The 23,201-nt window shown below is 36.6% G+C and overlaps 4 protein-coding genes and 1 long non-coding RNA gene across 10 annotated transcripts; 2 read left to right on the forward strand and 3 right to left on the reverse strand.

The window, feature by feature from the left end:
* Positions 1 to 20: 20 nt before the first annotated feature.
* On the forward strand, positions 21 to 9,129 carry LOC110845163 (esterase E4). Of its 4 annotated transcripts, none has more exons than XR_004833916.1 (14): positions 21 to 462; positions 542 to 645; positions 716 to 755; positions 1,214 to 1,259; positions 1,322 to 1,420; positions 1,613 to 1,686; positions 1,761 to 1,817; positions 5,623 to 5,635; positions 5,729 to 5,770; positions 6,666 to 6,856; positions 6,927 to 7,095; positions 7,175 to 7,727; positions 7,805 to 8,291; positions 8,356 to 9,129. XR_004833916.1 is itself a non-coding variant. In XM_035847426.1 (13 exons), the coding sequence occupies exons 1-13, from the start codon at positions 241 to 243 to the stop codon at positions 7,959 to 7,961; spliced, it is 1,767 nt and encodes a 588-aa protein (XP_035703319.1). In that variant the 5' UTR covers positions 21 to 240; the 3' UTR covers positions 7,962 to 9,129. The 4 variants fall into 4 exon arrangements, 1 of the variants encoding a protein (XP_035703319.1); XR_004833918.1 differs by having other exon boundaries at positions 7,805 to 8,048; positions 8,122 to 9,129; XR_004833917.1 differs by having other exon boundaries at positions 7,805 to 8,040; positions 8,122 to 9,129.
* LOC110845165 (multiple epidermal growth factor-like domains protein 10) lies at positions 7,972 to 9,122 on the reverse strand. The gene is made up of 2 exons (XM_022091534.2): positions 9,006 to 9,122; positions 7,972 to 8,895 (listed from the first exon to the last, which is right to left on the reverse strand). Exon 2 carries the CDS (start codon positions 8,891 to 8,893, stop codon positions 7,988 to 7,990), a length of 906 nt encoding a protein of 301 aa, XP_021947226.1. The 5' UTR covers positions 8,894 to 8,895; positions 9,006 to 9,122; the 3' UTR covers positions 7,972 to 7,987.
* A 1,921-nt stretch (positions 9,130 to 11,050) lies between the features above and the next one.
* LOC110842970 (eIF-2-alpha kinase GCN2) lies at positions 11,051 to 22,171 on the forward strand. Of its 3 annotated transcripts, none has more exons than XM_035847364.1 (30): positions 11,051 to 11,608; positions 11,661 to 11,803; positions 11,901 to 12,076; positions 12,155 to 12,296; positions 12,381 to 12,500; positions 12,582 to 12,939; positions 13,017 to 13,186; positions 13,273 to 13,401; positions 13,499 to 13,565; positions 13,636 to 13,740; positions 13,820 to 14,057; positions 14,136 to 14,265; positions 14,364 to 14,499; positions 14,694 to 15,004; positions 15,083 to 15,246; positions 15,312 to 15,548; positions 15,617 to 15,677; positions 15,755 to 15,812; positions 15,882 to 15,966; positions 16,066 to 16,231; positions 16,308 to 16,474; positions 16,592 to 17,193; positions 17,329 to 17,516; positions 17,604 to 17,834; positions 17,918 to 18,075; positions 20,502 to 20,775; positions 20,857 to 20,969; positions 21,043 to 21,331; positions 21,392 to 21,555; positions 21,664 to 22,171. In XM_035847364.1, the coding sequence occupies exons 2-30, from the start codon at positions 11,738 to 11,740 to the stop codon at positions 21,788 to 21,790; spliced, it is 5,232 nt and encodes a 1,743-aa protein (XP_035703257.1). In that variant the 5' UTR covers positions 11,051 to 11,608; positions 11,661 to 11,737; the 3' UTR covers positions 21,791 to 22,171. The 3 variants fall into 3 exon arrangements, with proteins under 3 accessions (XP_035703257.1, XP_021944551.1, XP_035703258.1); XM_022088859.2 differs by having other exon boundaries at positions 11,678 to 11,803; XM_035847365.1 differs by lacking the exons at positions 11,051 to 11,608; positions 11,661 to 11,803; positions 11,901 to 12,076; positions 12,155 to 12,296; positions 12,381 to 12,500 and having other exon boundaries at positions 12,815 to 12,939; positions 12,995 to 13,186.
* Positions 13,731 to 14,255, reverse strand: LOC118434280. Its single transcript, XR_004833898.1, has 3 exons — positions 14,145 to 14,255; positions 13,954 to 14,037; positions 13,731 to 13,859 (listed from the first exon to the last, which is right to left on the reverse strand). It is a non-coding gene; the product is annotated as an uncharacterized LOC118434280 (long non-coding RNA).
* LOC110842971 (SET domain-containing protein SmydA-8) lies at positions 18,109 to 23,197 on the reverse strand. The gene is made up of 7 exons (XM_022088860.2): positions 23,065 to 23,197; positions 19,936 to 20,452; positions 19,588 to 19,811; positions 19,046 to 19,488; positions 18,618 to 18,924; positions 18,402 to 18,535; positions 18,109 to 18,303 (listed from the first exon to the last, which is right to left on the reverse strand). Exons 2-7 carry the CDS (start codon positions 20,391 to 20,393, stop codon positions 18,154 to 18,156), a joined length of 1,716 nt encoding a protein of 571 aa, XP_021944552.1. The 5' UTR covers positions 20,394 to 20,452; positions 23,065 to 23,197; the 3' UTR covers positions 18,109 to 18,153.
* Positions 23,198 to 23,201: the final 4 nt, after the last annotated feature.

Below are 23,201 nucleotides of genomic sequence, written 5' to 3' on the forward strand. Positions count from 1 at the left end.
CACACCATTCAAAGGTTAAGTTTATGCTACAATGTCCCCTGCTCAATATTATATCCTGAGATTACATAAATATGCACATATGTATCACTATATGATTGAAGTAGTCAAAGGTCAAATTGACAATGCGTATGGAACTCAAGAGAGTGTTTGCAGTCAGGTTTTGCTGCAACACATTATGTTATTAATAATAGTCGATAATTCCACAAATCAATATTACTCTTAACATTAATTAATATAACCATGTCGTATTTTAAATTAATTCGTTTGACCTTCGCTCTGCTGGCCGCGGTTTTGAGCGCTACGATGTACAACATTTTCATAAAAAAGGAACCTAGCCCCACAGTGAAAGTGAAGGGTGGTGAAATGCGAGGGATCATCATGAAATCGAGAGGAGGGCGTGATTTTTATGGATATTTGGGAATACCGTTTGCTTTGCCTGCAACTGGAAGCCTGCGTTTCCAGGTCGATATTGTTATTATTATTTTTTGCCACATAGTTCAGTTGCTCTTCATGTTTATTCAACTGACAAATTTTGTCATAGTCTCCAGTGCCATTTCCGGCGTGGGAAGGAGTGTGGGACGCTTCATTTAATCGACCAATGTGCGCACAGTTCGATTTCATGGTATCCCAAATTAAATTAGGAAGGTAAACAAGTTATAATTTTTGAAAATCAGCTAAGAAAGTTTTTTCTCAAATCAACTTTCTCGAATTTTAGCGAAGACTGTCTTTATCTCAATGTGTATGCTCCAGCCAATGTAAGATACAAATTGCATTGTTTTTAAAGTCATATATAAGTACATACATAAGTGTGCATCTATTAAATGCATGATGATCTTACATGATTAACAATACTTCGAGTTTGAGGAGGCATACAACTTGATAAACTCGGCAGACATATATCAAGTTTGAAATAACCTAAGATTCCAGAAACAGAAAAGTTTTCTGAGAGGATTCACTTTCGTCTGAATTCTTGTTGCGTATGCAAATTCATCCATGTACATATGTATGTACATACCTTGCTCATATGAACTTTGTCTCGAGTTTTTAGCCTTGGCTCATGTAACCTAACCGGTATGTCTTTGCGTAAAAGCAGTTAGTTGGGATATCTGACAAAATTTAGAAGTGGACTCTAACCCTGACTCGGGCTAAATGAAGTCTGCACTATAACTGTAGGCTTGTATGAATCTTAAAAGATCACCTTAATTAACATTAGATTCCTGATGGAAAAAAGCTGCCCGTGTTAGTCTACATTCATGGAGGTTAATGAATAAACAATAACAGTTTTTGATTGCTTCGGTTATCATTAATTGTCCTTTATCAGGTTACTTTCATTGCGGCGGAACAGCCTTCCCTGGAGCTCACAATTTCATGGATCAGAATGTTGTTGTTGTCGTTTTGAGTTATCGCCTCGGCGCACTCGGTAATAATTTGATGCATAATGCATTATTCATTTTCAAGCATATATGTACCTTAGCATAGCTTATTTAGTATATGTGCATATTTATATTTGTTCGTTTGTTAATCCTTTATTCGTGTGTCAGCAGAGATTTAAAAAATTGTCACTGGTTTACGGACCATGACATGACCCATGTATACCTATCTGTTTACCCAGGGTTCTTAAATACCGGAGATGGAGTGGTACGTGGGAACGCTGGACTGAAAGACCAAAATCTAGCATTAAAATGGGTAATTTTGGGATATATTGTTAGACCTGTGGGCATCGGATGTGATAAGTTATGAATAAAATTAAATTGATCAAGGTCCAAGAAAATATTGCTGCGTTTAATGGAGACAAAGCTAAAGTGACACTCGTTGGAGTAAGTTTAAACATTGCCTGGTATGAATAAAAAGTAGTAAATACTGCATAGTAACAAGTAAAAGTAAAAGCACCCAAAATTAGTAAAAGGTAAAGCTGGAAGCATTTACTTGACTTGGTATGAATAAAACTTTACTTTTACTACAAAGTAAATACTTGTACTTTTTAGCAAGTACTTGATTTTATTGCATGGAAACCGAGTAAATTTTCAGATTAAAATTAAAATTTTCGAAATAAAATTAAAATTTTCGAAATAAAAATAAAATTTTCGAAATAAAATTAAAAATTTTGAAATAAAGTGAACATTTAGCGTATATGCAATTTACGCTAAATGTACGTAGCTAACTACATTGCTGGTTAATGTAGTTGGCTACGTTTTAGGGTAACGCCGGGTTTAGACTTCACGTTAGCATCACGTTCTCCTCCCAATCCGATTTTTTGATTGGCTAATCAAAAATATCACTAAGACAATTAAAAATTTCGACCAATCAAAAAATCGGATTGGGAGGAGAACGTGATGCTAACGTGAAGTCTAAACCTGGGGTAGGTTCTTAAGTTGCGTAATATCATAAGGGGAGGGAGGGAATTTGGAAATTCCGTTACGGAGAGGGGGGTTTGAGGCAGTCGTTATAACTTTTTTGGTCGCCTCAAAATACAATTTTAAAAAATTGCGTGGTTTTACACGATTTATTTGTGATTATGTGTTTTTCGCGTTCTTTATTTCTTCTGCTGCTCCAGTTTTATTTACTAAATACATTAAAATTTATTATGGAATTTAAAATAAAACGTTTAATTATTTTTTTTTTGGGAAATTCAAATTTTCATTGTTACAAAGGGTTTTGCGAAAGCGTTATGCGAGCGTTACAACAGGGGGGAGGTGGGTGGGAGATTCAAAGAATAACATTTTAGCGTTATGTAATTTAATAACGTTCCATTAAGACCAGAATAAGTGTGATAAGCGGTTACAGAGCAAATGTATTTTAATAGAACGAGATGGGATTCTTTTAAAATCGAGTTGCGTAATCGCTTCAAAATTTCCATATCTTCAGCTTAATTTATGTTTAAATTTGCTCTAAGTTAATAATAATAATAATTGATTTATTGCATCATAGCCAACAGCCTTTGCACATCATGAATGGTTACATATTGAATATCGTAAAGTTGAATAAAATTAAAATAAGTAATTATTGATCAGAACATAGGTCAAAATATTTGGCAACTTTGTGCCAAAAAAGAAATAAGTTATTCAGTACTCTATCACTATAGGCCGAAGAAAAAAGAGCAATATAAAGTTGCATATTAGTAAATTCAGTTGGATTAAAATTGGGAATTAATGGAAAAATTAATGATTGTCGTTCAGATCTTAGAGAAGTACAAGAAAACATAAGGTGTTCAACAGAACAAGTGTCACTACATAGGGGGCAATTTGAATTTAGGGGGATATAGGATTCTCCAATTTTAATGCTAAATTTATTTAGGCGCAATTGAGTCATCAAACTGCATTTTTGGATCGAGTGGTTCATGTTGAAATATCCTTCTGTAGTAGATTTCAGTTTGATGAATTTGTAGTGTGGAATGAAGCTGGAGTTTTGCATCCTCGAGACGTCCTGATTCTTAATATGCAGTTCATAGTTGATTAGGAGGGTTTTACGCATAGTCACAAGGGACGTCAAAGTTGATGGGAGGTTTTCACATTTTGCGATCTTGAGGAGATCAAGGAAATCTTGGCCCCAGCAATGGTTTCTTTGCATTGGTGTCGAGTTTAAACGTGTCCATTTCATTTGTATGATCATACATTGCCTTACGGGGGAGTCTTCTTTTTTTCTTGATATTCTTTCCCAGAAACCCAATGTGTCAGCAAGATGTTGCAGTCTTGTGTCCCGCGCACCTGTTTCCAATCGAACAAAGTAATCAGGGGTAGATGGAAGAAGTCTAAGTAGTTTCTTCAGGAAACGGATTTGCAGTTTATCGATGTCGTCCACGAATTTCATTGCCCATATGGATGAGCCATAAAGGAGAGTTGCCCGTGCGATGGAGTTAAATAGTTTGAATTGCGTAGATAAGGGCGGAACACCAGATCTTCTTGTAATATTGAGGACTTTCATCACTGCAGCAGTCGCTTTCTCTTTAAACTCCTTGTGAGCTCGATTGAAAGTCCCATTTCTGTGCATTGTCACTCCTAGATAGGTGTAAGAATCCACAATGTCAACAGTATCATCGTTCCATTTGAAAGGTGGGAGGTCACTGGATCTTCTCTTGGCGAAGATAACAATTTTCGTCTTAGAAATGCTGCACTGTAATCCACGGTCTTTAAAAAACGTTGCAGCAACATTGATTTTTCCCTGAAGGCTATCCGCAGAATTAGCAACGATAACGACGTCATCAGCAAACATTAGAATGTGGAAATCGGTTGATCCAATTTTGACTGGCGAGATGCCACTTTTTTTCAGTCGTCGCGCAAGACCATCTATGAAAAAGTTGAAGAGGCATGATGATTGCGGTTCCCCTTGCAGAACTCCTTTTTGAAAACGGAAGGATGTTGTAAGCCCATTTGGGGTAAGGATTTGTCCACTAGCTTTGCGGTAAAGTGATGTAAGAACCTTCAGGTATTTAGAACTTACTCCTCGCTCGCTTAGAACTTTCCACATTCTATCGTGCAGGCAGGAATCAAAAGCCATTCTCGCATCGATAAATATCGCGAATAGTTTCCCACGTGGATGTCGGAGTTTAGATTGAATGAGGGTAAGGAGACAGAATATTTGTTCTAAGGTTTCCATATTCTTCCTAAACCCAGCCTGGAAAGGTGAGAAGTGTCCATATTTTTCTGCCCAAGTCTGAAGGCGATTTGATAGGATTGTGGTAAAGATTTTTAGGATTGTAGAAGCTAGAGCAATAGGACGGTAGTTGGAGGGAAGTTGTGGGTCACCTTTCTTGAATATCGGGCGAAGCATTATTAGAGTCCAGTCATCAGGGACAACTCCAGTCGTATAAATATCGTTGAATTTTGCTGCAAGTTGGTTTATTGCTGTTGGTAAATTTGCTCTAAGTTACATTACATTTAAAAAATTGCTATTGATCCCGATGGGTCAATAGCAATTTGAGAATATCGGGTTCGAAAATCCACTCATAAGTCTGGAATTTAAAAAATCAGTGCTTCAGTTTGCACACCAAAATGCTCAAAATTAATAGGAGATTACATACGATTATATGTGCATAGATTTGCAAAAAAGTCGTTAATAAAGAACTGCTAACATTTTGCCCCATTTTCTAATTTGGACACTTTTGGACATTTGGGGCGTCCAAAGTTCGGTGTCCAAAACTGCCTAAAAATTGGCAACTTGGTCATAATATTTTCTAAAATCAATTACAGTATAGAATTGTCAAAAAAACAATCTAAAAAATTAATGAAATGGCTTAGAATTTAAAAAAAGTAAACCTTGAAGCTCGGGGTATAGCAACTTCACAGTTTACTTCGTTTTCGAAGCTTTTACTTGTGTTTATTCATACGAAGCCTGAGCATTTACTGCTAAGTAAAAGTCATGGAAATTTAAGTATGTACTTTTGCTAAAAAGTAAAAGTATTTGCTAAATTTTTATTCATACTAAGGTGACCTTTTACTTGAATTTTGTGAAGTAAAAGCATTTACTACTTTTTATTCATAGCACCCATGATATCGACTTTGAAGCTTCCATGGGGGCCATTTCCTATTCCCACAATATTGGATGAGGCTCCTTTGGAAGCTTTAACGACGACATGCGATACTTGTTCTTTCTGGGTGCTAATAATTGCCTTTTCATGTTAAATAGGAATCAGCCGGAGGTGTGTTAGATTGTTTTAACAAGAATAGTTGTCACGCCCCATGAACGTCTCATCATAGTATAAATTAATATACAAATATAAATATGTATGTAGGTGCGTCGATACATTACCATATGCTGTCACCTGCTTCAAAAGGTTACTATTTATGTATCATTCGGGAAACAATGAGACTGCTCACTCTAATGATGAGCTTAAGTACACAAACAAATTATGAACCATAATTTTTTGAAACATCATTTATATAAATAGCCGTATTTTGGTATATCACTGGTAATTGTCACTTATGGATAAGCATAGAAAAAATTAGTTTGAAACTAGTTAGCCATTCAGAAAATTTGATAATCAAAAAACGTGAGAAACAAGAATTTTAAGCGATCTTGCGAGAAGGTAAATATTCAAAACTCAGATACGTATACGATCGGGTGACAATTATGTAAAGACAAATACGCAATCGACATTAATGCAACCCCAATTAAGTTGGCTACGACGACAAATTAAGAAACATACAAGTTACTCCCCTTTAAGGATGTATATATTTTAATTTTCATCAGTATGTACATATGTAGTAACTAAAGTTCCCTTGAATCTAGAAATGTGATAAAATTTTGCGCTATTGGAAAATCGCAAAGTTAGCTAAGCTCGCATATTTGTGACTATATAAGCTGAACAATGTTAAAAAATTCAAACAAATATGCAACCGAATCAGACTTACAGTTGGAACAAACTGCATACAAAATTTTGATGCAAAATTCCTGTCTGTTCAAGTGGTAGGGGGGTGGAATCTTTTAATACCTAAAGAATACTTATAAAATTAATTAAATAGATAATGGTTCGATAATCTTTTACATATGCAAAAGGCTTCAAATTTCACGAAGTATTAATGGTGTTACAAGTATTATTTATGCAAAAATGTCTCATTTTTTCCCAAATGATCTATACATACAAGAATATATAATGCATAGGAATTAACATCATCAGTCATAGCCATCATATAAACTTAATGCTACTAATAAATTATTGAAATGTTCAGGATTATTCTCGAGAGCAATACGGCAATCAGGAAGCAGTTTAAACTATTGGACCCTGTATCGAAACACGAAAACTCAGTCTCAGCATTTCGCTCGTAAATTTAATTGTCCTATTGGCAATTCGGAACAAATGGTTGAATGTCTTCGATCACTCGATGTCACCACGCTTCTCGAAGGACACAGGGGTTTATCTGTATGTAAAATTAACATTCCGGGCCGACAACTGGTGGGCAAGTTTTTGAATTCTAGCAATTCAATTCTAGGCATACCCAATCCCCTTGATTGAACGCTTTGTCCCATCGCTCGAAACTGTGAAAGATGAAGATGCATTTATCACTGAAGAACCATTGGAAATAATAAAGTCTGGAACGTTTAACAAAGTTCCAGTTATGGCAGGCTTCTGTAATGATGAAGGGCTTCTTCATTCTACAGGTTCCATATTTACCTTACAACTCTCAGAAATAATTAATTGATTAAATTCTATTTAATTGTATATGTGTTTGCTGAATAGTTTTATGGGCTAATCAAATGAAACTGGACGAAGTAAACGATTGGTTTTCCTGGGCCCCTAAAGCATTCCATTACGATGCTGCGAGAAAAGATATTTCACAAACTTTGAAAGACTTCTATTTTGGAACTAACATCAAAAACCTAAACTCCCGAGATTTAATTCAGAATCTTACCAACCTTTATGGGGACAGACTCTTTAATGTGGGCATCTGCCAGACAGCACATTTAGAAAATAAACACGTTCCGACCTACATGTACTTGTATGGACACGAGGGAGGTTTTAGCATGGGAGCATTAATTGCTGCATCACAATCCAAAATTCATCCGATTGTGGGATTTATTATGGAGAGACTTCGATTCTTATACGTTACTTCAATCATGGGAGAAGAGTATCGCCATGAAGTGTCAGGCATAGGACATGCAGATGAGTATCCACTACTGTGGTCCACCCCACTGTGGGGTGGACGGATTGAAAAAGCGCTGGTTTTTACTGACAAAGATGTCGAAATTTCGAAAGACCTTGTGCAGTTATGGGTGGATTTTGCTATGGACAAGTACATGAACTATATCTAATTATATTATTCTTGAAATCTTATGTTTTATAGATTTTTTGCAATTTTGTTTTGATTAGGAGCCCCTTAAAGTTCCGGGATGTGATTTTTACTCCTTCGGAGGAAGGAAAACCCCTTAAATTTCTGCATATAAAGTACAACGATCCGAAAATGATTGATGAACCATTTCAAGAACGCAAAAAGCTCTGGGAGTCGCTTACTATCCCAGCACAATAAGATTTGCATATAGAAATATGTGAATACTATATTCTATATTGCATGATTGATTGGCTAGACGGAAGATATAAATACATGTGTACATAAGTATATAACTCTACTGCATACGCACTATTGTAAATATGCATGAAAAATAAAATGTCTTTTTTGTTACCGTTAGGCGTCAATGTGCCACTGCACTCACACTTCTTCGACCCTTCGTCCCCTTTGCACTCGGAATTGCTGTAGCATTGCGCAGTCCCTGCAGCCCCACAAGGTTGATCAAGGCGAAGAGCACAGGCGGGTGGTGTTACCAGGCTGTCAATCATGTGGGTAGTAGGACAGCCACAGGTACTGGTAGCTTGGCATTCAGTAAACAATTCATGGTTGCATTTGCTGGATGGTTGTCCTGCAGGGTCAGAATCGCATCTCGTACCAAAACCTGCGAGGCACATTGACCTATCGGCAAGCACAAAGTAGCCCCCCATGCAGTCGCATTTGCTAGTTGTGGGATTGCATTCTACATTAAGACCTTCCCTACAGGCTAAGTATTCTTCGTCAGAGGTGCAAGATTGGTCATAGTCAACAACCTTGACGCATCTTGTATCCCCATCAGGATTGTACCCATCAGGATTGTACCCTTCGTTGCAGGAGCACTTGTATTCTGCGGCGTCTTGTTTGCAGGATCCACCAGTGCTGCAAGTTGGTACACCTTCCGTCTCTGGTTGACATACTTGATCTAGCTTCAATGTGCATGTTCTCTTTAAGAGGTCAAAGTAAAGGGGCCGACTTGGGTCACATTCACATTTTTCTGCAACACAAACCAGGAATTTTTCTGCATTGCATTGACTATTGTCAGTGCAATCTGTTCCTGGAGTTTCTTGGGATTGTGACCCTTGAATTGAGGCCAGCGCCAGGAATGCGACAAGGAAGAGGTTTTTCGTTAACGCCATAGCTGAACAAATAAATTAAAATCAATGTAACCTTTTATAAATAGGTGCACAAAAGTGATTTAAGTTATAAAACCATAAACTGTTTTGAATATTAAATATAATGTGATGATACCTTTTTGTTCTTGTTGTGAACGTGTGTATATATATTTATGTATATGATGATTTTTACTAAATTCGCACAATCGGTTGACCTGTTGCTGATGTTCTGCAATAAAAGTGGGATGGTGTTTTCTTTTATATACTTTTTCCTGAAACTAACCTGATATGGGTTGGATTGAATTTCGTCTTTTGCGTGACGTTATCTACGAGAAATGATAGTCAATACAGCATTTGATAAGCATCATCCAGGTTTGCGCAAATCAAGAATCAAACAAGGTGGATATTTAATATATTCCACAAAGTGATTACATACGCTAAACATTCGCAAGGTTGGACAAACGAAGCGTCGTTTACTTTTGTTCGTAATTTTCCAACCAGCAGATTATCGGTATGCGTGCTTATTGTCACTTTGCACCGATCGATTTCTGTGTCTAAAAACATATGAGTCACACCTCAGATTGATAACCCATCCCACTTATCGTTATCCAATACTTGTTGGAGTGTCGACTCAATTTTTGCGACTAATTGGGAAAATATGTGTTCTGACTCATTGCATTAGTTTGTACACATATTATTTATACGTAAGTCGTGCAAGTCGTGATAGTGCAAAAATATCTACGTAATCATCGACATACGTACATACACTGAATTTAGTATTTCCCGAATGTTCTAGAAAAAATTGTTTTTGTGAATTAATAATTATTAGCTATTCTTTTGTGAGACGCGGCTAAAGAAAGATTCTAACTTAACAAATGATTTAATACGCTATAAGCTGACTGGCCACAAATGTATGACATAAGTAATTTTCAATCATTTCATACTGTACAAGTGTAAAAGCCATATCACATTGTCGTCAGACCAATTATTGAATATGATGTATGCTATAAAAATAGATGCTCGCATGGTTGCGTATTTTTATGAATCGTTCCACTTACAAAATTGCGATCTAAAATGTACAGTTGACGTAGTTTTAAATTATATGATTACACAAATTTGTACTTATTGCACTTCGCATTCTGCACTGAATTAGGAGCAATTATACATAGACGCTTTATTAAGCTTTCTAGCAAGCCATATTCATATATGTGTGTACATATCTAATAACTGCATCGTTTGTGATACTCTGCATATTCTGGTACATCTCAAATATCATAGAATTAAAAAAAAATTGTATTCAAAATTCATGCGCCTTACTGCTGCGTACTACTAAAACTATAATTAGTAATTACTCAGACCACTGAATTAGGGTACCCAGGTTTCCTTTGTCAAATGTTAATGTTATTTCTATGTTCACATTTCATTGTTAATCAATCGACAATTTAATACCAATCGATGTGCGTCTGCACTCTGTGATTGGCGTGCGCTTGAGAATTCAATTCAGTTGGACATAACCTCAGAAAAATGTGAATCACTGAGAAAAGAAATCCAAAATGCCTTATTGCTTGTTTCAAACCATAACAATAACCTTACATGGTGGACAATGAACTTTTTTTTTTACTCAAAAGTACTTATTTGAAAGTCTGTGCTTTAATATCCAACTTAGGAATATCAATTATTAAATAATTTCACCATTATCTTTCCATACCTAAACTCTGAACTCATTTAACTCATGTACTACTATTATCTGAAGCATGTCTCAGGATCAACTTGTCCTCAAAGACCTCATGCTTTCACTTTCAAGATATTAGGAAAGCAGGGAAAGCGAGATGATCAAGCATTATGCGGAATAACGATGATGAACGATGCTCACCGGCTTTAATTTTAATGCCGCATCATCGTTTCAAATATTGTCTTTTGTGTTTGCCAATTTATAACATAGACCTGTACTTTATGTACTTACTTAAAGACACAAATACGTATTACGTACCTATACATATGTACTACTTTTAGCAAAATTACTCTTTTATTATTAATTGGAAGAGATTTATAACTTTCATAAATAATTTATTATTGCCTATTATTGCGATCGATTGATTGATTATGAATTTGAGACGCTTAGCAATATTGCAATTGCATTGCTGACTTCAAAACTTGAACCTCTTGAGTTGAGAGACATGTTGCTCAGACTCAATCTCGTCTGGAATTGCGTGAGCCAGACAGCCGGGATTAGAATCACAAAAACATTTATTTAGTCGACTCATATGTCAATTCACTTTTTCACGCACGACTTTTGGATTTATTTGTAGGAAATCAAATTAGTTTTATCAAACTTTCCGGACCGGTAGATAATTCTAAATTATAACATCAAACCACCAACATGTAGCCTGCAAATAGCACTGCTGTTTACATCGTTGCTCTTATCAAGGAAATAACAACCAACAGTAATAAGACCTTAGTAAACTCACATTTAACTCGGGTTAACCCCTACATAAAATAATTACTAATATACACATACAACGTACAATCGTTAATAATATCAAATCGAGTTAAGAGTCATAAGACACATTTCAAATAACACTGTACAAAATATCACAGAAAATCTAAGGTTTCTAAACTTGAAGTCATTTAAAGTTCGAGTGGAAAAGCAAATGGTCATTCCTCGAAAATCATCATCAAGGCATAACGTTGAGGAGGAGTCCGGTGGCGTGGTCGCTATAATCGCCGTATATTTTTACAGTATGTATTTTCATGTATTTTGATTTCAGGCAAAATTCTAATAATAACTCAGTTTTAATTATTTCAAAGAGTCGTCGACCGATACTGTGGGACTTGTGAAATCAATGTCGCACAATCAGTCATCTTAAAATGTCTGAACATAACTCCGAAACCAGTACCCGTCAACGGCAAGAGGATGAATTGGAAGTTGTGAAGGTACAGATTTGTTTATTGTTCTGTTTTGTGCATAAGTAGGTTGATGATGGCATAAAGAATGTAATTTCTAATTGCTGGACATGTTGATAATTTACAGGCAATCTACGTTGGCGATGTGAAAGAGCTTGGGGACGGCGAGCCAACACAGCCCTTGAGATTTACTGTACGCCTTCTTCCTCAACGAGGAAGCAGCGGGGGTGGTGTCAATCATGGACACAAAGTTCCTACGTTTCTAGTTATTCATGTCACCGTCCCCCAAGACTATCCTCAGAGGTATGCGGTAAAACTTGCATCTTCGCTTCTTCTATAAAACATTAAAAAATTGTTTAGCATTTTATTATCAATTTTCAGGGGTCCAGTATTGGGATTCAAAGAGCACAAGGGACTATCATCACAAGAAATAGCAGACTTGGAAACAGAATTAAATGATATAGCGTCAGAGTATGTGGCGAATGGACAAGAAATGTTGTATCAGTTACTGAGCCATGCAGAGGTAAGACTGTACTGGATCTACTGTATTAAAATTATTTCAAATGCAAATATACATTAAGGTATGAATTTTCCTTGTTGAGGACAGACTTACCTCTACACGCACCAGAAACGGTCGATCGGCTCCTTTCATGATGAAATGCTGATGCGACAAAAGCAAGTGGAAGAAAAAAATCTGCGTAAACAGATCGACTTGAAAGAAAGAGAGGTAAGTGAAACTACTTTCATCGTTTTTTTCATGTAGAACGGATTTGCAATTCTTTTATCAATTTCACGTCCTTTTTATCAGCGAATGGCCATCAAAGAAGAGATTCTGCGTAAGCAAAGTGAAGAACGGGAAGAACTTAAAAAAATAAAGGAACGACGATCTCAACTTCCTGTCGTTACTGCCACCACTACCACCACGACCGCTGCGGATGGTTCTAGTCCTTCGCCAAGTCCTAATTCATCCCCCATAAAAGGCGATGGGTTTTCATCTTTGAGGGGTAGAGTCGCCAGCAAACGTAGATTTTCTGCAGGAGGAAAGCGTAGATTGCGAAGCAATTCAGAGGAGAGTGACGTCTCAGTTTCAGAAACTTCTGACCTTGTGGTGCTAGAGTTTATGTGCGGAAAGACATCAACCTTGCTTTACCGTGGAGAAATTCTAGGTAATACAAACAATAGAAATTCAAACCAATCCTTATATAATCACAAAATGTTTAGATTAAACTTGGACAATATTTAGGAAAGAGTGAACGTGGAACAACAGTTTACGCTGGGATGTCAAGCTCGGGTAATTTGGTTGCAATTGTCAATTGGAAATTTGTAGCAAAGATTGACAAGAAAGGAAAAGAGCTAAAATCTATTTCAATTGGAGCTGGTGATACACTAACAATTGACGGAGTTATGAAACAGGTACACACTATCTTAAATAACCATAATTCCCAACAACCCAATGATAGTATTGTTACAATGTTGTCAACTTTCATGTATCTGAATAGATCCACAGTTTTGAATTGGAAATGAATTTACTGCACAAGTTGGAACATCCAAATCTTGTTTTATATTTTGGAATGAAGTCATTTTCTCCAATCGACGAGCCTGGCACCCTCTCCGTTTATTTGACACAGGTACAACTACTTTTTTGCACCTCGTTCATTACAGTTGTATGTAAATACTTGGTAGCAGATGTTTGTATCCTCAAATTATGTTGCTTTTATTATACAGGAATTCGTTAAAGGGACATCGCTGCAGTCATTCTTGAGTGGAGCACTGGCTGTCGATATTGCCTTAGGTATTCAAGAAATTTTTATTTGCATATTAACTATTTTAGTCATAATTAATCACACAAAATTGTGGTTTAGTTCGACATTGTGCAAAAGGAGTACTAGAAGGTCTTAAATATCTTCATGATAATGATATTGTCCACCGCTATTTGCGGGATACTAGCATATTTCTGGACAGCTCGGGTAAATTCCTCATTTTTTGCATTAGTTCGTAGAGTAAGTATAAACATTGTTGGTTATTGATGTTTAATTTGAATTGCAGGTTGTGTCAGAATAACTGATTATGGCGTTGAACGCAAAATCTGTGAATTTTACCAGACATTCAATAAGCTGCCGGATGTTCCTGATAAATTTCCACCATCCATTGGACGAGGTGGGAAAAAGGGTGATATTTACCGATTTGGTGTAATTCTACTTAGCGTAATCAATGGAAGCTGTGTTCAAAATCCTCCCGAAATTCCTAACGTGCTCCCGCCAGACCTGCAAGATTTTTTTAGAAAGTTAGAAAGTTTTCAACATCAATTACTCAACACTTGCCAATCATTTTTTTCAATGGTGATAATAATTTTTTTTGTAAGGTGTCTCACTCCAATTGAGCATTCTCGGTACTCGGCAACTGATCTCTTGGACCACGAATTTCTAAAACTTCCTTTGTTTGCCGATTCTCCGTTAAAACTCCAGCCTAAAATCGACGAAAATATTCAAACGGTAACAATGACTTTTTAAATGTATTGCTTTAATTTTTAAACATACTATTCATAAATATGAATATAGTATGTACTAATAATATGTAATTTGAAAACCAGTTGGACGAGGAAAACGATGATGAAGAGTCAGACATCCCACAGGCTCTACCACTCTCATTCAAAGGCCATTCTCGAGTTCAAAGCGAATTTCAGAGCTTAAAGTTTTTGGGAAAAGGAGGATTCGGAGAAGTTCTCAGTATGTTTTGTCGATGTTCGGGCACTTCAAACCCCACACTTCATCACCTCACAGCTCGTGTCCCCAGCATGAATGGGGACATGAAGTGTGTAGAATGAATAGTGAAGCATGAAGTGCCCTAAAACCATTTCGTCAGTCTTAATCATCAGTTACACCTGCATAAATAATAATAACTTTTACCTTTTCTGTGGCAGAGGTAAAAAATAAACTTGATGGACGAATCTATGCTTTAAAAAGGATCAAGCTCAACCCGAAGAATAAACAATTGAACAGAAAGATTACTCGCGAGGTCAAATTGCTGTCACAATTAAACCACGAGAATGTTGTGCGTTACTTTAATTCATGGATTGAAACAGTAATTGAAAGCGATGATGAAGCCAGCACTACGGCGGATTCAATATCCATCGATACAACCAAGGATAAACCGAACGTTGAACGGGCTGCTGTATCTGTGAATAAACTCGCCGTTCATTTTCAATCACTATTCAAGAAGCAACAAAATAGTGTATGTATTGCATATTGGTACTTTACTTATATTTACATATTGGTCACTGCGCTATTTATTTTAATACTACTCATATAGCTAGGTTTGGTAGACAACATTGAGGATTTGGCTCCTGCGATAGGTGGTGAGAGTAGTGATTGGGGTGAATCCGAACCAGCTATACCTCAGCAGACTTATAATACTGACGACGAGTCTGACGAAACAAGTGAAGATGAAGATGACTTATTTGGTACATCCTTCCGGTTAGTACACATTTACTAGTACATAAACTTTATTTCTGTTGGACCATATTCTCTCATATTTTCAGGCGAATTACAATGGACGATTCCGATGAAATAGTGTTTGAGCAATCGGAATTACTCCCCTCTAGATCCGTCGTAGTGGATGCAGACTCGACTTCAGAAGAAACTAATCCATCAGTATCAAAACAAAAGCCATCAACTGGGTCAGACGTCCAAAGCGCATCACTTTCTCTCACAGGATTCCTTCGAGAATCTCAATTTTTATACATTCAAATGGAATATTGCGAAAAGAGTACCCTAAGGTATGTGACACCGTTACATGTTTGATCAATTACCAGGCGAAACATATGAAACGTTATTTTTTAAACAGGACTGCTATCGATAATAACCTTTGTGAAGATCTAGATCGGGCTTGGCGACTTTTTCGTGAGGTTAGTTCACACACGACATTTGAAATAAATATTATTTGAATGACAAAAGATTAATATTTTGTTTTACGCAAATACAGATAGTGGAGGGTTTGGTGCACATACATCAGCAGGGAATGATTCATAGGGATTTGAAACGTGAGTTGCACAAGCTTTTTTGATGGATGGACGTATTTAATATTTGTCTCACTTTGGTTTGAAATTTAGCTGCAAACATTTTTATTAATTCGTTCGATAACGTGAAAATCGGAGATCTTGGATTGGCAACATCTAGCAGTTTGATGATTCCAAAGTAATTGATATTCTGTTGTTTTAGTCAGAATTGTGTATCAATATATTACAACATTGCATTTCTTAAAATTCGTATCCTATTTGTTATGTATGTAAATAGGAGACAAGACGAGACAATGCATGATTTGGATTTGGACTTGACAGTTGGTCAAGATCATGGTCAGTCGTTCGATTTCACTGATGAAACCCGGACAGGACAAATAGGAACAGCTCTGTATGTCGCACCCGAGTTGATTGCAACAGGTCAAAAGGCATCATACAACCAAGTACGTTAATAAAACTGTACTCACGTTGCTTTGAGTACATAATTTCTCTGAATGATTGTTTTCCTTCTTTATTTAGAAAGTGGACATTTACAGTTTGGGGATCATGTTCTTTGAAATGTTTTATCATCCTGCGCAGACAGAAATGGAAAGGGTTCGAGTAATCGTAGGTTTGAGGCAAAGAGCAATTACGTTTCCAAAGGATTTTGACCAAGCCCTGTTCCCTCAAGTTACGCACATTACAAAGTATGTTAATCATGATAGTAAAACCAAAAATATTAATAAAATAATGACACACGTTGCACAATAAAAATACTAAATGTATAATAATTTGCTAATCAGGGTACATTTTGCTTTTTTTAGGTGGCTGTTAGATCACCAGCACACAAAACGTCCAACTTCATTGGAGCTTCTTCAGTCTGATTATTTGCCACCTCCGCATTTGGAAGAGGCAGAATTACGGGACATATTTTCCAGAACGTTAAGAAGTTCAAAAACCAAATCGTACAAATATCTTGTTGCCTCTTGTTTTGAACAGGAAGTTAGCCCAGTCGAAGATGCTACTTACGATATGGATGGAGGAAAAAATCTTCAGATTTGTAGAAACTCACCTTTTCCCTCAGGGAGTGTATCTAAATGTTTGTATTTTATGCAACGAGTAAAGCGAGTTATTTATCAAGTGTTTGAACGACATGGAGCCACAGAATTGCATACGCCTCTGCTTTTGCCAAAGTCAGCTCTATATGAAAATATCGACAATTGTGTGGATCTCATGTCTCACAGTGGTGTCATTGTCGGATTGCCGTACGACCTAAGACTCCCGTTTGCAAGATATGTTGGGAGATATGGAATCAATCAATTGAAACGATTTACAATTGACAAAGTATTTCGAGAAAGAAAAGTGTATGGGTTGCATCCTCGGGAGCTGATTGAATGCGCGTTTGACATTATTGACTCTGCTCAAGGTATGTTGATTTTGATTTTGTTTTCAAATGACAAAAATAATCTAATGAGATTATCACACTACTAAAAAAATGCGTTTAACTCGTGAACTTGAACTAATTCATCATACTACTTATATTGCCTGCTTTGTGTTACAGGAAGCTTAATATCCGATGCAGAAGTTTTATCAGTTGTGTTTGAAATTGTGAATGAACTGCCCTGGTTAAGAACTAGGAGCTGTACCATTCGTCTTGGCCATACCAAACTGCTGCAGGGTGTATTTCTCCATCATGCTGTGGACGAAAAACACTACACTAAAATCACCAAGCTATTATCCGAAGTGAAAGTAATAAACAAGAAACAAAATAGTCATGAATATATAAAATATATGACCTAATATATAAATCTACATAAAAGTAATATTATATCCTAGAATGATCGAGACTCCAAGCAACAAATTCAAACACACATGTGTAGTTTGGGATTATCTGATCACTTTGTGACCATGCTCCTACAACTGATGGACGTTGAAGGGTCTTTTTCTAAAATTAGCAGCATGTTAAAAGGGATCATGAAACGCAAAGGTGAAGCCGCTTCGTGTATTAAAGAGGCATTACACGAACTTGAAATCCTCATCAGTAATATCGAGACATTTGGGATGAAGGTACATTGTAACAATAATAATAATAATAATAATAGCAATATTTTCCTCTCTGTTTACTTAAATTACGTCTTGTTCTGAAATAGTGCAACATTACAGTGATACCTGCCATGACGTTTTGCTCTAACATCTACTCGGGTTTACTGTTTCAAGTTGTTTGTGATTTGAAACGCCGTAAAAATAAGATGACGATGGATACCATAGCCGCTGGCGGAAGATATGATGGTCTAATTAAAAACTTTAGGTTTGAATTAATTCAATTACATTTGTTTGTGCATGGAGTTTGTATATACATATTTATTGCAAGATTCGGAGAACTCGATCAAAATCTCAAATCTGGTACAATTTCTTTGAAAAATATTTTAAAATCTTCAAGTTGTTTCAATCCAAGTGTAAAAAGTCGTCCTTCTGGCTGGTCTTCAGATTCATATTGCAAATTTTCAAGAGATTCAGTTAGTAGGCAAATAATTTCCTGTAGAAGCAAGAAGAAACAATCGTTATAATTTGATAATAATACAATGGGTATATGTATGTATATATTCATGACTAGAAGGAAATGATCATACATACATTGGCTAGTGTTTTTAAGTCAACCTCTTCATTATGATTATCAGATTTTGGTTCCACACCTGCTGCTCTTGCAAATATGGCTGCCTTAGTCATTGCCAATTCGTACATTATCGTTCCTCTAAACATTGAGATACCTATGAAATAAATATTACCCCTGGGTTGTTACTTACATGGAATAATCAATAATTTATGTATTGATGCAAGTTATCAGGTAACCTCTAAAAATACTGGCCGTTGACTGTAGTAAATGCATTCCAAGCGAACTCTTTCTAGTTAGTTCGTTCATGAACAAGCTTTCAGAAGAATACAAGAGAAAGGCAGTATGGCACGCATCCAACGATAAAGCATGTTGAGGATGTAAGTACACCAATTGGGAGGTACTGTACTTTATTCTACCGCTTCTTTTGCTATTCCTGTTAGCAGATGAACAAACTTGCATTGTTGGCCTGGTGGTGGATTGCTGATAGTATTCAGTCAAAGGAATTTTGGCAGCAGGATATAGAGTCCAGTGCTCCAGCCAACTCTGAGAAAAAAAACAACATTGACTAACGCATTGAGGATATGTAAGACATTATTGGAACGGGAATGATTCATTCTTATATACTTAAACTACAAATATATCGTAAAGTATAGTAGCAATTTACCTCAAAATCGGCAATGTTCTTGTTTTCAACAGAACAATCTTTATCTATATCCATCAATTGCTGTTCAGCTAAAATCATAAAACTTTCACAACGATGTGCAGGAAAAATTGATCCACAAGTCTGGCACTGATGGTCTTTGTATGTAGTCTTCCACATGTCGTCTTCCTCCTCGTCCTCTTTGATGATGTCGGTTTGGGGTGATAAAATTGGCGTTAGAGGTGAAACACTATTAACAGGACAATCTGGGCACAAAAACGAAGAAATGTAGGAGCCAAGTTCTGTGGAATCAGTACAACGCAGACAATGGCAATAAAAAAACTTGGACCATGTCAGATTTCTCTGACGTTGACTGGTTGGCAAAAGCACATCGCAATATGTGGTGGCAATGTGTGCCCCTTTTGGAATATCGGATAAGGCCCTCATAGTCAGCAGAAGGGTGCTACCTGGTACCGGAACACAAAATTAATTACTTATCATGCCACTATTATAAAACAAATGTCACATTAATAGATAATACATTGTTGAAAATTAAGTTGACTTACTGCTTGTGGCTTTAAATGCATTTGGGATACAAGAGTGTTCTGCTAAGCTTGCTAACTGATAGCAGCCCTGAATATTAACATCTGGCATTTTCACTTCATATGCATTGATATCAAATATGGCCAAAATATGCAGTATTTCACGATTGTCGTGGCACTCTTCTGAAATTCCATACTGATCTCGAATGCGTTGAATTGTTTCCTGGGCGTTTGCATATAGGGGTGATCTAAAAATGTGATTGATAGCGAAACGAAGTTAGTTTCGGAAATTAAAGTGATCAAGAAATAGCTATATAGATGTTTAAGACAAACTTTAGAAACTTTAGAAAATAGTTCTTTATGTGTACATACTTGGACCACTGCTCCCAATTACTCTCCATTTCCAGCAACGTGTTCCATTTTTCCTTGTTTTCAGATTTCAAACTGAGACATCGAAAAAGCATTAGTGTATCCTGATATAAAATCCAGTCCTGAGCAGATCGGGTAGCGCCGCTGTTTCTGTTTCTGGCGTCTCGAATGGAAATTGCTACACATTCTACCCGGTGTCTTTCCAATTTAGGACAATTTAAGCAACATATTGGCCAACCACATTTGGGGCACTCAATATTTGCTGGGCTAAAGCAGCCTGGGCAAATCAGTTGAGAGTTTTTCTGTGGGGCAGCAGCGATAGGATTTTCTTGAAAAATTATTTCTCCTTTACGGAGGTCTCGAGCTGCAGCCAAATACCTCCCAAGTTGTGGACATTTTTCCACAAAATACGTTGTCGATGAAGTTTCTTGACTTTCTTCTATATCCGACTGACTGCTCATTCAACTACCATTTAGAGAAAAAAGTTCACTCCAGTTGAAAGCACGTATTGCTTAAAAGCCTATAAAGTATTTTAAGAAAAACAAGTCAGTTTTTTATGTTTATTTCAGAACGTCCATGTATTTAGAACAAGATGGGACCATTGAAGGGAGAGATGATGCTCCTTGTGGGGTTGGAATAAGCATTTCCCTCGACAAGTTGATTGCGGGATATGACCCAGAGGAAGACGAAGAAAATAATCTGGGGAGAGAATGGACACAAAAAGGATCTGTTGATGTCCTCGTTTGTGCCCTTGGTCATTATCCAATGATCAAAGAAAAAATCGATATGATGAAAGAATTGCTTGCCCATGGGATTCATGCATCCATTTTAGACGCTTCTCAAGTGAGAACACCGTATAGACATTTCTACATTTACAAAATTACAGTTCTGGTGATAAATTATGGCATTATGTATCTTTCATAGACATTGGAATCTGCTGAAGAATTTTGCAAAGGGATTGGTGCTATTTTCCTAGTTATTTTAAAGGAAGGAGAGTACTACAACAATATACGAGTTCGATTATGGGAACATGGCAGGTAGATACTACAAATATACCGTCCTTATTCTCTCAAGTGTTATATCTTTCGGGTTCTTGCTATTCTCGCACAGATTCAACGAGAAAAAACTGTCAAAGCCAGAAGTCATCGAGTTTATCTCTCGAACCTTGTACGATGGATGCAATGAGCAGGGCCCTATTCCCACCGGGATTATGCGGAGTGACAGTGTGTCCGTGAAACAGGGTGGTTTACTGGGATCAGAAATAAATTGTCCACTTGCTCCAAATCCCCATAATCATCACATTCAGGGCGCAAGTAGCGGGTTGCCGGCCTACAACATTTTAATTCTAATGCAGGAACGTGAAAAACCATCCCATTTGAAAAGAAAATATGAAAATCAGGTAATTTAACATTGCCGGACATTATGTTTCTCAAAACCATAATGATGATTTTTTGCTTAGGTTATGAGCCGAATCACAGATATTCTCTCAAAGCTTGGAAGACAACAAATCGTTGAGGTCTTAGGAATAGAAGCTAACTCTGTTGTAATCAACAACCTCGCTTCATCCTTGCCCCTGCATGACAAGGAAGAATTTTCCAAAAGTGTTGTCGAAGTCATTGAGAAGTAAGTATTTACTATTATATACGCAATCAAGGTTAATATTCGCTATTCGTGGGCATGTAGATATATATGTATGCAAAAATAACAACATATTTTGTGTACGATTTGTAGACACCCACGGCTAAAGAAGTACTTGAAAGGAATATGCGACGAAATTTTCGAGCTCACCTACGAGAAGAATACCTCTGTAATTATAATCTTTGGGTTGGCCGACAATTCTTATCGTGTCTTATTGTGAATGAAATACGATCAAGTACTTCTAGGTTGAAATATGCAATCAACATTTTGAACCCCTAACGTCAAGTTATTATGACGCAATTTGATTTGATCCGAGTAAGTGATTATTAAATCCTCGTCTGTCTCAAAAACACTGTGATAATTTGTTAACAATTACCTAAACATGATCATGGCTTGAAAGTTTGTAACCGTTTGGCTATCAGAATGAGTCAATGAGTGTGATATATCTCTTTATTTTTTTATATAATGCTAGTGTATATAATTTCATACACATAGGTTAAGAACTACAGTTTATAATGACCACAAACAAATATGCCAAATAATATCTTCAAAAAGAATTAATTACTGGAAATAAAATGAGTGCAATTCTTCCGATTTCAAACGTGTATAGTACTAAGTTGTAAGTTAGTACTACTAACTAAACTGATACATATTTATATCAAACAACACAAAAGGAATGCATCCTACAATCCAAATCCAGTGGAAATTTTGTCATACAAAATGTTGGTTAAATAATATAATATTTATAAATTTTGAGGGGGATTAATTTTAAAAATAATGCTTTTTATATTTTTAGCCCGAGTCAGGGCTTATGGAACCGTCATGTCCGTCCGTCTGTCCGGCACGATAGAGCCAAAACGGCTGAACCGATTGACTTGAAATTTTTACCATATGCATATTGGACAAAATTAGGAAACGAGTTCGAAGATGGGCGAAATCGGTCAAGTGGATGACCGGTGGGGGTCATCGGAGTGGGTGGGGTATCATGCACCAAAATTTCAAAATTGTCGTAGAAAGCTGAAATTTGGTACAGAGGTTGCTAATGGCTCCTAATAGATAAAAATGACTTCAAGTTGGAAAAATTTTCATATTGAGGGACCCTACAGGGTTACCCATACCGATTTTTCAAAATCGTCATACCAAGCTGAAATTTGGTAGATAGATTGCTAATGGGTCTTAATAGAAGAATATGGCATGAAATTGGTAAAATTCTTATCTGGAGCGACCCTATGGGGTGACCCATACCGATTTTTAGAAATTACTTTAAAAACATTAAATCCGGCACGGTTATACCTAATGGCTTCTCAAGAAAGGATATGAAGCTAAAAGTGAGCAAATTTTAACCAGAGTGACCCTGGAGGAGTCAGGGACTCTGTCCCTGACTCGGGCTATATGGAGTCTGCACTGTAGGTTTTTGTGTATTGTTTGTGTACTTGCAATAACAATAATAAAATAACAAATAAGCATTTCACACATTGAAGTATAAGTTATTACCTGCAAGAGTTTGTTGCAAATTATCCGTTTTATAGCGAGGAGCGGCTATTGTTTTTTTCCAGTGGCTTTTTGGAACATTGCCAAATATCCGACGACAAGTTCCCGAAGTTCTTAAAAAGAAAGTTTCAGGACATCTT

Source organism: Folsomia candida, unplaced genomic scaffold (assembly GCF_002217175.1).
Source record: "Folsomia candida strain VU population unplaced genomic scaffold, ASM221717v1 Fcan01_Sc002, whole genome shotgun sequence".
Classification (NCBI taxonomy): Eukaryota; Metazoa; Arthropoda; class Collembola; order Entomobryomorpha; family Isotomidae; genus Folsomia; species Folsomia candida.

Bases quoted from the DNA above. Each gene is read 5' to 3' on its own strand.
- LOC110845163 (XM_035847426.1), top strand. From the start codon at position 241: ATGTCGTATTTTAAATTAATTCGTTTGACCTTCGCTCTGCTGGCCGCG. The intron at 5,771-6,665 runs GTTACTATTTAT...TGAAATGTTCAG, and splicing joins GCTGTCACCTGCTTCAAAAG to GATTATTCTCGAGAGCAATA. The intron at 7,728-7,804 runs GTACATGAACTA...TGTTTTGATTAG, and splicing joins GTGGATTTTGCTATGGACAA to GAGCCCCTTAAAGTTCCGGG.
- LOC110845165 (XM_022091534.2), bottom strand. From the start codon at position 8,893: ATGGCGTTAACGAAAAACCTCTTCCTTGTCGCATTCCTGGCGCTGGCC.
- LOC110842970 (XM_035847364.1), top strand. From the start codon at position 11,738: ATGTCTGAACATAACTCCGAAACCAGTACCCGTCAACGGCAAGAGGAT. The intron at 16,232-16,307 runs GTACGTTAATAA...TTCTTTATTTAG, and splicing joins AAAAGGCATCATACAACCAA to AAAGTGGACATTTACAGTTT. The intron at 18,076-20,501 runs GTTTGAATTAAT...TGTTTATTTCAG, and splicing joins GGTCTAATTAAAAACTTTAG to AACGTCCATGTATTTAGAAC.
- LOC110842971 (XM_022088860.2), bottom strand. From the start codon at position 20,393: ATGAGCAGTCAGTCGGATATAGAAGAAAGTCAAGAAACTTCATCGACA. The intron at 19,812-19,935 runs GTATGTACACAT...TCACATTTTTAG, and splicing joins AATTGGGAGCAGTGGTCCAA to ATCACCCCTATATGCAAACG. The intron at 18,536-18,617 runs GTTACCTGATAA...TTTATTTCATAG, and splicing joins AACGGCCAGTATTTTTAGAG to GTATCTCAATGTTTAGAGGA.